At 41.2% G+C, this 17,228-nt stretch overlaps 1 protein-coding gene across 2 annotated transcripts in view; it reads right to left on the minus strand.

Annotated features, from left to right (window-relative positions):
• Positions 1–17,228, minus strand: part of zmat4a (zinc finger, matrin-type 4a) — a 149,694-nt gene that overhangs the window by 13,119 nt on the left and 119,347 nt on the right. Inside the window, exons 6-7 of one of the 2 annotated variants that reach the window (XM_065011686.1) lie at positions 5,974–6,070; positions 1,787–4,118 (exon numbers count right to left, since the gene is read on the minus strand). In XM_065011686.1, coding sequence (XP_064867758.1) covers positions 3,923–4,118; positions 5,974–6,070 — 293 coding nt within the window. In that variant the 3' untranslated portion in view covers positions 1,787–3,922. The remainder of the gene's footprint in view (positions 1–1,786; positions 4,119–5,973; positions 6,071–17,228) is intronic. The other variant, XM_029638237.2, reaches the window with a different exon arrangement.

Genomic DNA, 17,228 nt, shown 5'->3' on the forward strand with positions numbered 1-17,228 from the left:
GAGTATGTCCTTGTGAGGACGAGAAGGTGGAGAACGCATTAAACATTACATTGGAGAAGCACTCGCACTCCCCGACTGTATTACCTCACGCAGCATCTTCCCATTCACTGAACTTTCATCCAGCCAGGACAATGGCAACAAAACAAGATATACACAAAGCAAACATTTTACTTCTAGCTATATGTGAATCGTAATAATGTAGGTAACAGGCAGAAAATGGCCTTAAACCAATGTTATCCAAGGTAGATGTCAATTATTCGTGGGTAGCTAGCTAACTATTCATTGTGGCTATCTTGCTAGATAACAGTAGTAAAAAAAAAGAAGAAAAGAAGGGGGATACCTAGTCAGTTGTACAACTGAATGCATCTTCAGCATTTAACCCAACCCCTCTGAATCAGTGAGGCGTGGGGGGCTGCCATAATCAACATCCACATTTCAGGCACCAAGGGAACAGATTTTGTTTACCTTGTCAGCTCAGGAATTTGATCCAGCAACCTTTTGGTTACTGACCCAACGCTCTAACCACTAGGTTGCCCTAGCTAGCCAGTTAGCTCTATTGACTTACCTTGGGCTTGCGACCTACGAACACCACAGTGGGTATTGTAGGTAGGTAACATGCCAAAATGTATGTATCAAACTAAAATATTGTAGTCGGGCAACATATGAGATATGAATAGGCAACATTTCATTCTGAAGTTGGAGTGTATTTTCTCTCGCTTCAGGAAAATAATGGCAACCATTGATTTCATGAAAATTTGCGTCATTTCTTACGTGGTTGCATTATATTTCTTTGCATACTTTTCATTGAAGCGTGTATCGATGCATGCTTCAAAATATGTACAAACGGAGTACACATTTGAGAAGTACCCTCCGTGCTCCATTTTGCATACTTTGATTTGGACAAATACTCTGACCCTCCCATGCTCCAATTTGTGTGCTCGGAGCACGGTAGTACGCATTTTGAGAAACACCCTTGGTGTTAGTTGTGTGTGTTGGTTGTGTATAATTGCCAGTTGTTTGAGTTAGATAGTTGTGTAAGTGTGTGTGCATTTTAGTTGTGTATTAGCGGTAGATGTTTGACTTAGATGGTTGTTTGTTTGTGTGTGTGTGTGTGTGTATGTGTGCATTTTAGTTGTGCATTAGCGCTAGTTGTTTGTTCTCTCTGATGATCACAGCCTGATTGAGCTAGCCCGGGCTCTGGGTGTTTGTTTGTGTTTACAGTACAGCAAGCGCTTGTTGAATCTGGGTGCCACTCCTGCAGGCACCACGGCATTGGCCACCAATTAGCAGCAGCAATGTGAAAGAAGTGAAAAAATGTCTCAATTAGAATCGTTTTTCCTACTCAAAAACTAATTGCTTTCAATAAGTCTGAACTTAAGTGGAAAAAGATACAAAGACGCCCGAAGCCAGAAGAGGGACTCCCCCTCTATCTAATATTTTGCTTACTCAGTCTTCAAAATCTCTCACATCATCTATAGCTGCATACATTCTATCTATTCTAGCTATGGCTATGGCTGAAAGTGCCAATTGATTTTCAGTGGCATAGCACATATTCCTAAACCAAACGGAGTATAATTTACAGTACCAGTCAAAAGTTTGGACACACCTACTCATTCAAGGGTTTTACCTTAGTTTTACTATTTTCTATGTTGTAGTGAAGACATCAAAACTACGAAATAACACATATTGAATCATGTAGTAACCAAAAAAGTGTTAAACAAATCAAACCACCCTTTGCTTTGATGACAGCTTTGCACACTTTTGGTATTCTCTCAACCAGCTTCACCTGGAACGCTTTTCCAACGGTCTTGAAGGAGTTCCCACATATGCTGAGCATTTGTTGGATGCTTTTCCTTCCCTTTGCAGTCCAACTCATCCCAAACCATCTCAATTGGGTTGAGGTTGGGTGATTGTGGAGGCCAGGTCATCTGATGCAGCACTCCATCACTCTCATTCTTGGTCAAATAGCCTTACACAGCCTGGAGGTGTGTTGGGTCATTGTCCTGTTGAAAAACAAATGATAGGGGGACAAACAAGTGCAAACCAGATGGGATGGCGTATCGCTGCAAAATGCTGTGGTAGCCATGCTGGTTGAGTGTGCCTTGAATTCTAAATAAATCACTGACAGTGTCACCAGCAAAGCACCCCCACACATCACACCTCCTCCTCCATGCTTCACAGCGGGAACCACACATGCAGAGATCATACATTCACCTACATCTCACAAAGACACGGCGATGGGAACCAAAAATCTCTAATTCGGACTCATCAGACCAAAGGAAGAATGAAGTCGGAAGGGATGGCTGCCGTTTTACGGGCTCCTAACCAACTGTGCTATTTTGTTAATTTTTTTTGTGATATTTATTTTGTACATGATGTTGCTGCTACAATCTCTTATGACCGGAAATAACTTCTGTACATCAGAACAGCGATTACTCACCTCGAACTGGACAAAGATTTGTTCTGTAATGAGTCAGACACAAAGGATATACTGCTTTCTCGGGAACGGGCCCAAATCCCTGTCATTTCCACGTAGAAAAGACAGAGAAAAAGGGAGCAGAGGTCAGGCTGCCTTCTGAGAATTCGTAGCCGAGTGGGTAAACCTCCACTACCATACGTTCCATTGGCCAACATGCAATCATTGGAAAACAAAATGGATGACATACAATAAAGACAATCCGACCAACGGGACAATAAAAACTGAAATACAGTGGGGAGAACAAGTATTTGATACACTGCCGATTTTGCAGGTTTTCCTACTTACAAAGCATGTAGAGGTCTGTAATTTTTTTTATCATAGGTACACTTCAACTGTGAGAGACGGAATCTGAAACAAAAATCCAGAAAATCACATTGTATGATTTTTAAGTAATTACTACTACAACTGCTCTGACACTCATCGGATGTGGCAGGGCTTGAAAACTATTATGGTCTACAAAGGGAAACCAAGCCGTGAGCTGCCCAGTGACGCGAGCCTTCCAGATGAGCTAAATGCCTGTTATGCTCGCTTCGAGGCAAGCAACACCAAAGCATGCATGAAAACACCAGCTGTTCCAGACGACTGCATGACAATGCTCTCAGTAGCCGAGCAAGACCTTTAAACAGGTCAACATTCACAAAGCCGTGGGGCCAGACGGATTTCAGGATGTTTCCTCAAAGCATGTGCGGACCAACTGGCAAGTGTCTTTACTGACATTTTCAACCTCTCCCTGGCTGAGTCTGTAATACCTACACGTTTCAAACAGACTACCATAGTCCATGTGCTTAAATGATTACCGACCCGTAGCACTCACGTCGGTAGCCATGAAGTGCTTTGAAAGGCAGGTCAAAGCTCACATCAACAGCATCATCCCGGATACCCTAGACCAACTCCAATTTGCATACCACCCCAACAGATCCACAGATGATGCAATCTCAATCGCACTCCACACTGCCCTTTCCCACCTGGACAAAAGGAACACCTATGTGAGAATGCTGTTCATTGACTACAGCTCAGATTTCAACACCATAGTGCCAATGGAGCTCATCAATAAATGAAGGACCCTGGGACTAAACACCTCCCTCTGCAACTGGATCCTGGACTTCCTGACGGGCCACCCCCAGGTGGTAAGGGAGGCCAACAACACGTCTGCCACGCTGATCCTCAACACTGGGGCCCCTCAGGGGTACGTGCTTAGTCCCTTCCTGTACTACCTGTTCACACAATACTGAGTGGCCAAACACGTCTCCAACACCTTCATTAAACTTGCTGACCACACAACAGTGGTAGGCCTGATCACCGAAAATGACGAGACAGCCTATAGGGAGGAGGTCAGAGACCTGGCAGTGTGGTGCCAGGACAACAACCTCTCCCTCAATGTGAGCAAGACAAAGGAGATGATCATGGTCTTAAGGAAAACGCAGGCCAAACAGGACCCCATTCTCATCGACGGGGTTGTAGTGGAGGGCACAACAACACCTTTTCCCCCTCAGGAGACTGAAAAGATTTTGCATGTGTCCCCAGATCCTCAAAAAGTTCTACAGCTGCATCATCGATAGCATCTGGTTGCATATGGCAACTGTTCTGCATCTGACCGGCCCAGTACATCACTGGGGCTAAGCATCCTGCCATCCAGGACCTAGAGTGACAAGAAAAAGTAAGTGAACCCTTGGGAATTACCTGGATTTCAGCATAAATTTGTCATGAAATTTGATCTGATCTTCATCTTAGTCACAACAATAGACAAACACAGTGTGTTTAAACTAAGAACACAAATTATTGTATTTTTCTTGACTATATTGAATACATCATTTAAACATTCACAGTGTAGGTTGGAAAAAGTATGTGAACCCCTAGGCTAATGACTTTTCCAAAAGCTAATTGGAGTCAGGAGACAGCTAACCTGGAGACCAATCAATGAGACGAGATTGGAGATGTTGATTAGAGCTGCCCTGCCATATAAAAAAAACGTATAATTGTTTGTGTGTTATTAGTATCAGCAGACTGTGTTTGTTTTATTTTATGACCAATTTATGCAGAAATCCAGTTAATTCCAAAGGGTTCACATACTTTTTCTTGCCAGTGTATATACTAGGTGGTGTCAGAGGAAAGCCCAACAATTGTCAAAGATTCCAGTCACCCAAGTCATAGACTGTTCCCTGTGCTACCGGAGCACCAAGTCTAGGACCAAAAGGCTCCTTAACAGCTTCTACCCCTAAGCCATAAGACTGCTGAACAATTAATCAAATGGCCACCCAGACTATTTACATTGACAACCCCCCCCCCCCATTTGTTTTTACTCTGCTGCTACTCACTGTTTATTGTCTATGCATAGTCACTTTACCCCTACCTACATTTACAAATGACCTCAACTAACCTGTACCCCCTGTATATAGCCTCATTACTGTTATTTTATTGTGTTACTTTTTATTATTTTTTACTTTACTTTATTTGGTAATTATTTTGTTAACTCTTTCTTGAACTGCATTGTTGGTTAGGGGCATGTAAGTAAGCATTTCACGGTAAGGTCTACGACCTGTTGTATTTGGCACATGTGACAAATAAAGTTTGATTTGACAGATTTCCACTGGTCTAATGTTCATTGTTCATGTTTCTTGGCCCAAGCAAGTCTCTTCTTCTTATTAGTGTCCTTTAGTAGTGGTTTCTTTGCAGCAATTTGTCCATGAAGGCCTGATTCACACAGTCTCCTCTGAACAGTTGATGTTGAGATGTGTATGTGACTTGAAATCTGTGAAGCATTTATTTGAGCAGCAACTTCTGAGGCTGGTAACTCTAATAAACTTATCCTCTGCAGCAGAGGTAACTCTGGGTCTTCCTTTCATCTGGCAGTCCTCATGAGAGACAGTTTCATCATATGGTTTATGTGACTGCACTTGAAGAAACGTTCAAAGTTCTTGAAATGTTCCACATTGACTGACCTTCATGTCGTAAAGTAATGATGGACAGTCATTTCTCTTTGCTTATTTGAGCTGTTCTTGCCATAATATGGTATTTTACCAAATTGGGCTATCAACCCAATTTGAATACAATCCCTACCTTGTCACAAATTGGCTCAAGCGCATTAAGAAGGAAAGAAATTCCACAAATGAACTTTTAACAAGGCACACCTGTTAATTGAAATGCATTTCAGGTGACTACATCATGAAGCTGGTTGAGAGAATGCCAAGCGTGTGCAAAGCTGTCATCAAGGCAAATAGCGTCTATTTTGAAGAATCTCAAATATATTTGGATTTGTTTAACACTTTTCTGGTGAGTACATGATTCATATGTGTTATTTCATAGTTTTGATGTCTTCACTATTATTTTACAATGCAGAAAATAGTAAAAAAATAAAGAAAAACCCTGGAATGAGTAGTAGGCGTGTTCAAGCTTTTCACCGGTACTGTACATTGCTGGCCACTCATCATCAGACAAGGAGTATACACAGTGTGAAATCTTCTGTTTAGCTGCGGTACACAGAGTAGAAAACTCACTTGTTTTGGTGCTTTGAGCCCTGCAGATGTGCATGGTACTGTGCCACAGAGTTGAGTGTGACACTGCAGACTTCACAGGTATAGCTACGTTTCAGACCTGGAATTAAAAACACACAAACACAGATACACTCGATTAATGAACATATATAAACATATTTCTCAAATGCTCTTTTGTTTTTAGCGGGATTTAGACAGGTGTCATGTATTAGCTAACTACTTGTTTCATTTGAAATGATTGTACTTTGTAACTATGGAAACCATGTTCAAGTACATGTACGTTCCACGTCCCACCACAAATGCTATTAATTATGTATACGTGAACTATTCTATCCCACCGGAGACAGTCCTTTAAGGAATCAATAGTTCTATTGAAAAGACCTGGGCCCTCATTTATAAAAGTTGCATACATTTTAAACTAAATATCTGTGTACCATTTCTGAAAAGACTGCACATGCACACAAATATTGAAATGCATAAACTTGGCGCGCGCCATACATAAGCATGTTTCCTGTTAATAAATCAGACCTGTCGTAAAACTGTGCACGCGTGAACAATCATTATGACTCCGCCTGAATAACGCCCATTATTCTCCTTTTATGTTGACATTTAACACCCGTATTTCCTGTTTAATTTGGAAGTGTTGGAATTATCTAAACAAAACAGCAATCGCCAACTTGATCAAAATGTCTTTGCTAATTATTGTGGATCTTTATATGCTGCACTGCCCGCGAATTCGGGAACATTGTCTACTCTGGGGGAAAAAAATGAAAAATACAGTAGGCCTGTGCACTGAGTATACAAAATATTAGGAACACCTGCTCTTTCCCATGACAGACTCATCAGGTGAATCCCGGTGAAAGCTGTGATACAATTAGAAAATAACTCCTTATGTTTGTACACTCAATGTATACTTATATAATAATAATATATTAATATATAATATATAATAGCCTATCTAATAGGCACAATTCAATGAAAGACACGCATGATTGTTGTATAGCTACTTCGCGAATGTGAACTCATCGTGGCCAGGAAAAAGGTGAGGAATTTATACTGTGATGGTTATGATATTTGTAATAGGTTTATGAATTTAATATTGTCTACTTGAGCGATTTGGCATTACAGTATTCAGACGTAGCCTACAAACGTCAATGGAAGAGATGAACCATCTGTTCTACCAGTAAACTGCGCTTCGGATCAGATTGCATAGAGCAAAATACTTGAAATAGCTTATCTTACTATTTACTATCTATTAAAGTGGGCCCAATAAAATGGGAGATGGGACGAATGTTACCCTATCCAAATTTGTTGTAGATTTGTTGTAGAATTTGTCTCTTTCGGGAGTATGAAACCATCACAGCCAGAAAAGGATGAGGAATTTATTCTTCAATGATCATGGAAATTAAATTAAATATATCCTTTTTTTAAATAAACTTTTACCCCTTTTTTCATGATATCTAGTTGGTAGTTACAGTCTTGCCTTACGGACTCAGGAGAGGCAATGGTCGAGAGCCATGCACTGCTTCTTGACACACTGCTCTCTTAACCTGGAAGCCAGCCACACCAATGTGTCAGAGGAAACACAGTCCTGCTGGCGATTGAAGTCAGCATGCGTGCACCCGGCCTGCCACAAGGAGTCACTAGAGCGCGATGGGACAAGGAAATCCCGGTCGGCCAAACCCTTCCCTAACCCGGACAATACTGGGCCAATTGTGCGACGCCTCATGGGTCTGCCAGTCACATCCGGCTGTGACACCACCTGGGATTGAAGCTGGGTCTGTAGTGATGCCTCAAGCACAGTGATGCAGTGCCTTAGACCACTGCGCCACACAGGAGATGCTTATTTCTATTTTATTTTAGAATGCAAAGATAAAATAGATAGATTTTCACTCTTCTCACTACTGGCAAATGATTGCATCTTATTATTATGTTAAGCTACCAGTTATTTTGTTATGAATAAGAGTGTCATCATATATTCCCCATTTGCACAAGGCTACTAGGCTACTAACCTTCTTTCAATGCAATACTTCAACCTCTAAAATTTGCGGGAGGATAAGCACTTCTCACGTAAAGTTACCTTTTTATAAACGCCAACTTTTGCGTGAAAACTGGTGCACGCATGTTTTGGGGGATATTTTGTGCGTGCGCAATGTTTATAAATGAGGCACCTGGTCAGCATGCTTTCACAGTGCTGTCAATCAAAATATTAGAGAGCTAGACGGGATGATATCAGACTAACTAACAGCAGCTTCTATTTCCTCTACACTAGAGGTTCCCAAGCTTTTTCACTTGGGGCCCCCTTCCAGCATTGGGGAACATGTGATATTTGAGTGGCTAAAATATTACAACAATAAACAATATCTATGGACATAAGAAAGAAAAAAAACGTTAGCTGACAAATAGCTCACTAAGGTACGCAATGACTAACATGACAAGAGGAACTGATGACGCACTAAATTGCATTCCTTTTGAATTCTACTATTACAACTTTCAAGAGTAAGTTTAAAGCCGGACTGAGTTCCTTAAAAAGTGTGCCTCACTGTTTGGGAACTACTGCTCTATACAGCTGTCTGTTGGAGACACTAGAAATGCATCTCAAATGCCACCATTTTCCTAACATACTGCCCTATGGTCAAAAGCAGTGCACTAAACAGGGAATAGGGTGCCATTGGAGATGCAACCTAGGGTCAGTGCTCAGTGCTTGTCAAGCTACGCCTGATCGACTTCACTAATGACTGTTCCTGTTGTGGGGGAAGTGGAAAGAATCAATTAAAGACATGCCCACACTGAAATGTCACACATTTAGTATTGATCACAATTAAATTACATTGAAATGATAACATCCATTACTGAGGTTTTTGATGATGGACACACCTTAGCTCTAATTAGACAGAGCTCTGCTTTGAGTGATATGTAAGCTGTTGATTGTATTTTGTTATTACGCACCATTGCTTTGGGTGTAAAAACCCGAGGCTAACTAGCTCACTCCAAGATTCAACAAAGATCTGAATGAGACAATCACTTTGTTTCTCGCCCCTTTTGATGTCTTCGGCGACAGTGGATCACCAAATCAGCAACTAACAGAGTGACAAACCATTTCTCCGTGGATACATCCCAAATGGTACCGTATTCCCTACATAGTTATATAGCACTATAAAGGGAATTGGGTGCCATTTGGGACACATCCTATGTCTGTCTGTCTGATACAGTTGTTCAGCTGGTGCCCTGCTGTGACAGTGTAATGGCTGTCATGTTAAAACTAACGACACAGTGGCATGACAAATAGCCCAATCGCTTGCAACCTCTCTCTGAATTGAGTGCAATGGTTTGGAGGGCAAGAAAGGCCAAGGTAAGGATAAATGTCCACACTAATGTCCCGTCATTGAATCTAATTATCCAGTCTCTCCTCCGACCTAAGGTCATATCCCCCACGTTGATGAGCTCTTAGAGAGAGAGAGAGAGAGAAAGAGAGAGAGAAAAAGAGAGAGAGGGAGGGAGGGAGAGAGAGAGAAGGGGGGGGGCATGTCTCCTCTCAATATGAGGTTATGTCAGACTGAACAAAAGGTCAGCAGCAGAAACAAAGTACCCAGATTATTTCTAACATCATCCAGTACTGTACATAGATGACACTGATGTTAAGTGCTTGTTGACTTTTATCCCTGTCATAGCTAGATAGAAAAACCGCTGTTCTGATCCCATTTTAATGAAGTTCAGACAGACTGAGATGGGAGACAAGAATCTCTCTCTCTTTCTCTTTGTCTATTGCTCTCTCTCTTTCTCTCTCTCTCTCTGCAATTTCTCCATCTGTTGTCAGCCCCTCAGTAACCATGTGTCAGAGCGAAGACTGCCTTGCCTAAATTTAAATTTTGCAAGAGAGAGAGAGAGAGAGAGAGAGGCTCCCCTGACACTCTCATGATTCTGACATTAAAGCGCTGCAGTGAGCGGCAGGGCTGTCGCTCGGGCTCGGCACCGCGTAGCCTTTTGACAGGCCACATCTCAAACGCTTTTTTGAAAAGGTGAAAGAATGTGCTGCAGCCCCGGCATCCATCAAGGCAATACAACCTGCAGCACCTCCCGTGGCGCCCGCCCTGCATGAGCAATGGAGCACCAGTCTACAGCTGCTGGAGCGCTGTGCCTCTGCTGCTGCTGCTGCATTCACTCTCATCTGTAAACAGCCCATCTACCTACCTCATCCCCATACTGGTATTTATTTATTTTGCTCCTTTGCACCCCAGTATCTCTACCTGCATATTCATCTTCTGCCGATCTACCTTTTCAGTGTTGAATTGCTATATTGTAATTACTTCACCACCATGGTCTATTTATTTCCTTAACTTACCTAATTTGCACTCACTGTATATAGACTTTTTGTTTTCTTTTGTTCTACTGTATTATTGACTGTTTTGTTTTGTTTATTCCATGTGTAACTCAGTGTTGTTGTATGTGTCGAATTGCTACGCTTTATCTTGGCCAGGTCGCAGTTGCAAATGAGAAGTTGTTCTCAACTAGCCTACCTGGTTAAATAAAGGTGAAATAAAAAAAATATATATATTTAAAAAGTCCTTCCTTCATTCAGGTTCCTCTGCTCTTTGGTGAGTCATGAGAGAGCCACTTATTTCTGTTAAACTTGAAATTGACCTTCCTAAAATGACAATAGAGTAACAGGTAGAAGAGCCAATTGAAAATGTTGCGCCAATTGAAAATCTTCAGCTAAATCTCACACATAGATCTTGGTTTCAACATCTAGGACACCTATTGAAGAGGATTCGTCCAGAGCCAACTCGGGACACAGTCAGATAACTACATGTCAGACACCTAGAAGATGTCTCCATATCCATACAGTAAACTGTATCACAGTTAGTTTACAGTAGATTCAATTCAGTGTCGTGATCACATCTGCCATGTTGTCCGGTTCATCTCTCCCCTTCCCTAGTGTATTTCTAATGGTAATATCTTATGTAAATGCTCAATTGAGTCACTCTACTTCCTATCCCAGCCACAGCTTACATTGTCTTAATGGCTAATTGAGAGATATTGTCCCGGCAACCAGAGAGAGTGATTGATCAACAGCTTGATCATCTGCGTGGATTGTTCATGAACATAGAAAGGTGGTGAGGGTCCATGCTTCATGCTAAATTAACCACGAGCCATCTGCCCCACTCAGATGGTGCATCTCGTGCTCAGTGACAGCTACAGTACAGCTCTGACTGCAGCAAAGCACCCGAGAGCTGAAACAGCATATGCTTCCTCTGAAATATAAAAAAGGCAAGGGACACCGCTTAGATCATGCCAAATGGCCCAAAAGTGCAAAACTACAGTCAGCTTCTTGGCTGTATCATATTTAATGGGTTTCTAAAACTGAACTCATAATGAAAAACATCCCTCACTTGTGTGATCGCAAGAAACCTGAAGAAACCTCAAACTAGTAGGCAAGGATTGTATTAATGGATAAGGAAATGCTGAGAACAAAATATGTTCTGGGTTATATATATACAATTAAAACTGAAAGCCTGCAACAGTACCACCGACGTATTCCAACAAACATGTCTTCAACAGGGAAATTCCAAATGATGTGTATAAAGCCTGCAGTGTAAACACCCTGGTGCTCTAAAAATCCCCCATCTATCTAATTCACCCATCTTTAAACAATCCAAAGTGTTGAAATAAAATCCTTGTTAAAAGCAATCTTGTTCAGTGAATCATGTGGCAGATAAGATTGCAATCTCTCAAAAAACAGTACACCTAAAACGATGGGAAATAAATTGAGTGTAAATGGGTGTCATTGTTATACTGATGTGTTTGTGTAATCTCCCAGTCTCCCGGTTGTCTGCATATTGATTTGCCTCTCCTCCTCTGCTGAAATATACGATAACTAGAACAAAGAACAGAGCTTCCTTCAACCTGTGCCCTCTTGGAGTCGGAGCTTGACCGTCTCTGTGTAATTTGCCAGTCTCTGAGCCTGCTATTAAGGCAGTAAATGGCAGTAATATATCTATTTTAGGGTCAGGAGGGAGTGGGAATGGAAGCACACAGACAAGAAGAATGGCTTGTGAATTGTGATTGCAGGGCCTCGGGAGGAAGCTGCTGTTAGAGAGGACGTGCCAATTTACATCTCCCGGACACATCCCTCCAATTAACGATGCTGGGATGGAGTCCAGAGAAACACAATTTGTCTTCTAGCCATGGCCTGATTGACAGGACTGGCTAGGGTGCAAATTAAACACTTTGGAGCGATATAGTCATATTCAGTGATGCAATCATATCTGGGGCTGAGGCGGTCAAGAAATGTTGTCAGCCGGTGATTGTCAAGAAAATAAGTGCCAGTCTCACGGTAATTGACTAATAATTAACATAAACATGTTTAGCATCTCCTGGCTTCCCACATAGCCTACAAGCCACGGATGCAGACCTTTGGAACATCTATATTTTAAAAAGTATAATAAATCAATTTGATAAAAAAGTATAATAAATCAATTTAATATAGCCTACACCATCACAATAAATCCATTATTTATTTTTTGTCTACTTCAGAAGAACAGAATAGCATACTCTGACATTATGTTAGGCCTTGATCTGGCTATGCCAAATGGCTGTGGGATATACTAGTTCATTTAGCAGACTGGATTTGCTTAGAATTCCATGGCATTATTTTATAGTATGACGAATACAATTGAACATTAGCTGAATAAAATAGAAAGGATATTTTCTCCAACCGATTTCCGAGAGAGTGTGCACATGTAGCTATTCTGTGTTGAGCGGTTAACAAAGAAGCTGGTCCTCCTATACACTTAATTTAGTTATTTATGCAACTTTAGTTGTGATACAAATGTTGGGCTGTAAGTTTAGATGTTTAATACATTCTAAGGCTGCGTGATACGACTCTAATGATGATTTGAAAAAAAGTTGCATGAAAGGAATGAGCTCTGCTTTGTTTCTTGCACAGGCTGCACACACTTCATCAGTCTCTCACTCACAATTTGATAAGCACTTGATCATTTTCTCACCAGGCCTCGAATTTCCTGACGGCATCCCCCTTGTGTGGCCGTAGTGCCCTTGGGCTGAATATAATTATTATAATTCCCTTCTGCCGGCTGCCAATCGCCGTGCTCTGAAGCACCTCTCACTCACATCCCTCTCACATATATCTCAATTCTTATTAGCCAATGCCCGTCACGTGATTGTGTCCTTCTCACAGGCATCTCAGCTCTAAAGTAGACTACAAGTGAAGACAGACACATCAGGGACACAACTGTGCATGTCCGTCTTATCGAATTCTGAAGCACATATTGAAGATGTTAGAAGAAGTGTCCACATTTACTTTTCGTCAGCCAAGAAGATAAGTAGGCCTAACGAACAACAAAAGAACTAGCCTACGTCAATCCACTATCCCCCATTGTACAAAAGTTAACCTATTCTAAAGAAATATTCCAAAGATACTTTGGGACTGTTGTGGGATGCGATAGATCCTAAATTAATACATCCACTCAATAAAACGTTTTTAAAGCAATGAGGCTGATGCACCAGATCAGAACGTTTGGCTAAAAATGTTGATAAACTATTAGGCTATTTCTTCCCATCATAAGCGCAAAGATGCGAACACGGCAGTAGGCACAAATATTCCAAAATGCAATCAATTAGCAGGAAAACACTGTTATCAAAATGACCACAAATGCGATTATGCATGTGGTGATTTATTATAAAGTGCATTTTTTGTGGTGAAAATGATCTTCCTCAAACTTGAAAGTCACGTGTCGCCTATGTATGTCAATTAGGCTCCACGCCGATTGTAAAGCGGATTATTTCTAAGATGTTATTTGGCCTCTTTAGGTGTGATACAAACCGTATTAAAACATATAGGCCTAAGGGGTAGGCTACATAAGGTGTGCGACTATGATTTGAAAAATTCGAGAGACAAAAAGGCATGTGCTGTTTCTTGCCTGAGTGCACAAGCTGGGCATCATTCACAAGTGATAATATTGTCACCCATCAGACTATTTGTAATTGAATCTTGTCTTTACATATACTAAATAATACAGTGGGGCAAAAAAGTATTTATTCAGCCACCAATTGTGCAATTTCTCCCACTTAAAAAGATGAGAGAGGCCTGTAATTTTCATCATAGGTACACTTCAACTATGACAGACAAAATTAGAAAAAAAATCCAGAAAATCACATTGTAGGATTTTTAATGAATTTATTTGTGCCTAGGCACAATAAATGGATCCAGAAAAGAAAGAATGTGGCAGAAGCACCAAGGCTGCTGGCCTGAAGCTGCTGACCCAGAAACTCTTATCTTTCTCTGCCCTTCTCTCTCTCTGATACATGTCCCTGAGTCCTCTCCACTTCCTCCTACAGTCTTCTTCTACATAGACATGAACATGATAAGCCAACCCATTACCTAGCATAACTATAGTTATTAGATAGCTATCATGGACATGTCACCTACTGTACACATAGACACACACACACGGTTATCTGACCAAATTATCAGAGTACAGTAGTATCTACCATTTCTATTACTATTTATCTAGCATACACACTCACACTCTTTCAAACATGATTATTTGGGAAAGTTATCAAGGGTAGTAACTAGCATAATTTATTTGACTATTTCTTTCACACACACCTCATTGGCTAGGTTAGCTAGCTAGCTAATGCTAACTAGCCACATCTAGCACAAGCTCACTACTAAACTGATCTGGCAATCCTACTATCGTGGGATTTTTTGTGTTTATGTCCCTGTAGCTGTCAGCAGTTGTGTCAAAAAGACACGGTTTTGAGGATACTGCGAAAATGATTCTCTCCTCCATGTGTCCAACTGCATTTGCAAAAGGTACCTGCATCAGTATAGTTGCCTAGCTGCGCAAAATGTTATGCAGCAGTGACGCAATGATGCAGTCGGTGTGTTCGAAGCGTTAACCAACAACGCAGTTTAAGAAAAAACTGTTGAAGTCAGAAGTTTACATACACTTAGGTTGGAGTTAATAAAACTCGTTTTTCAACCACTCCACAAATGTCTTGTTAACGAACTATAGTTTGGCAAGTCGGTTAGGACATCTACTTTATGCATGACATAAGTCCCTTTTCCAACAATTGTTTACAGATGGATTATTTCACTTATAATTCACTGTATCATAATTCCAGTGGGTCAGAAGTTTACATGCACTGAGTTGACTGTGCCTTTAAACAGCTTGGAAAATTCCAGAAAATGATGTCATGGATTTAGAAGCTTCTGATAGGCTAATTGACATCATTTGAGTCAATTGTAGGTGTACCTGTCAAGGCCTACCTTCAAATGCAGTGTCTCTTTGCTGGACATCATGGGAAAATCAAAAGAAATCAGCCAAGACCTCAGAATTCTTTTTTTGACATCCACAAGTTTGGTTCATCCTTGGGAGCAATTTCCACATGCCTGAAGGTATCACGTTCATCTGTACAAACAATAGTATGCAAGTATAAACACCATGGGACCACGCAGCCGTCATACCGCTCAGGAAGGAGACGCGTTCTGTCTCCTAGAGATGAAGTACTTTGGTGTGGTAAGTGCAAATCAATCCCAGTACAACAGCAAAGGACTTTGTGAAGATGCTGGAGGAAACAGGCACAAAAGTATCTATATCCACAGTAAAACGAGTCCTATATCGACATAACCTGAAAGGCCGCGCAGCAAAGAAGAAGCCACTGCTCCAAAACCGCCATAAAAAAGCCAGACTACGGTTTGCGACTGGATCTGGGGAAAAAGATTGTACTTTTTGGAGAAATGTCCTCTGGTCTGATGAAACAAAAATATAACTGTTTGGCCATAATGACCATCGTTATGTTTGGAGCCAAAGAACACGATCCCAACCGTGAAGCACGGGGGTGGCAGCATCATGCTGTGGGATTGCTTTGCTGCAGAAGGGACTGATGCACTTCACAAAATAGATGGCATCATGAGGACAGAAAATGATGTGGATATATTGAAGCAACATCTCAAGACATCATCCAGGAAGTTAAAGCTTGGTCGCAAATGGGTCTTCTAAATGGACCATGACCCCAAGCATACTTCCAAAGTTGTTGCAAAATGGCTTAAGGACAACAAAGTCAAGGTATTGGAGTGGCCATCACAAAGCCCTGACCTCAATCCTATTGAAGATTTGTGGCCAGAACTGAAAAAGCGTGTGCAAGCGAGGATGCCTACAAACCTGACTCAGTTACACCAGCTCTGTCAGGAGGAATGGGCCAAAATTCACCCAACTTATTGTGGGAATCTTGTGGAATACTAATAGAGTGTATGTAAACTTCTGACCCACTAGGAATATGATGAAAGAAATAAAAGCTGATTTCTTAAAGCACATTCTTAAAATAAAGTGGTGTTCCTAACTAACCTAAGGAATTGCGAAAAACTGAGTTTAAATGTATTTGGCTAAGGTGTATGTAAACTTCGAAATTCAATTGTAGGTAGAAATTACAAACACTCAAAGCAAAGCTCTGAAGAAGGCCTTGAGGCTGATACATAAAGCTTAATAAAGAACTTTAATACTAGGAAGAGCAGTGTGCAGGTTTGTCTTTTCTTTTTAAAGAATATTAAAAACATAACAAACTTCAACTTCAAATGAATCAAGTGAGTGCTGGCCCCTATTTTTCATTTTGATGAGTATTGGATCTATGACAGACAAAGCTAAGGGCCCAGCATCACCATGATAAACCAGTCCAGTCCTCCTCTCTGCTCAGTAAGCAGTTCTGTTATAGACTAAGCAAACGAGACATAGAGAAGATTAAATCTCCTTACACAGTGTTAGTTACAACAAAATGGTCTGGGTTGCAGTGCAGTCTCAGGATGTGTCTGAAATAGTACCCCTATTCCCTATATAGTGCACTACTTTTATAGGTCCTGTTCAAAAGTGGTGCACTAAATAGGGAATAGAGTGCCATTCGGGAGACACACACTCAGTGACATGATGAGTGTGGATGGAGGGAGAGAAAAAAAGATAGAAGATAAAAGCAAGAGCAATTCTATGTGTGTCATCAGTCCACAGCGTTAGCAAGCTTACACTGAGGAAGCCCCCAGGAGAACTGCCATTATCTGCCTGTGCACTGGAAAGAAGAAAATGGCACACTCTCCTCTTCTCGCTTTCTCTTGTTATAAATGACTGCAGTGCTCCAGTCTAGATAGAACAATGTCTCTCAGACTCAGTCAGTGGTCCAACACTTCGGGCACAGAATCTCACAGCAACAAACAGTATTATATTCAGATTGAATGTAGCTAATGCACC

This window comes from Oncorhynchus nerka, linkage group LG27 (genome assembly GCF_034236695.1).
Source record: "Oncorhynchus nerka isolate Pitt River linkage group LG27, Oner_Uvic_2.0, whole genome shotgun sequence".
NCBI lineage: Eukaryota > Metazoa > Chordata > Actinopteri > Salmoniformes > Salmonidae > Oncorhynchus > Oncorhynchus nerka.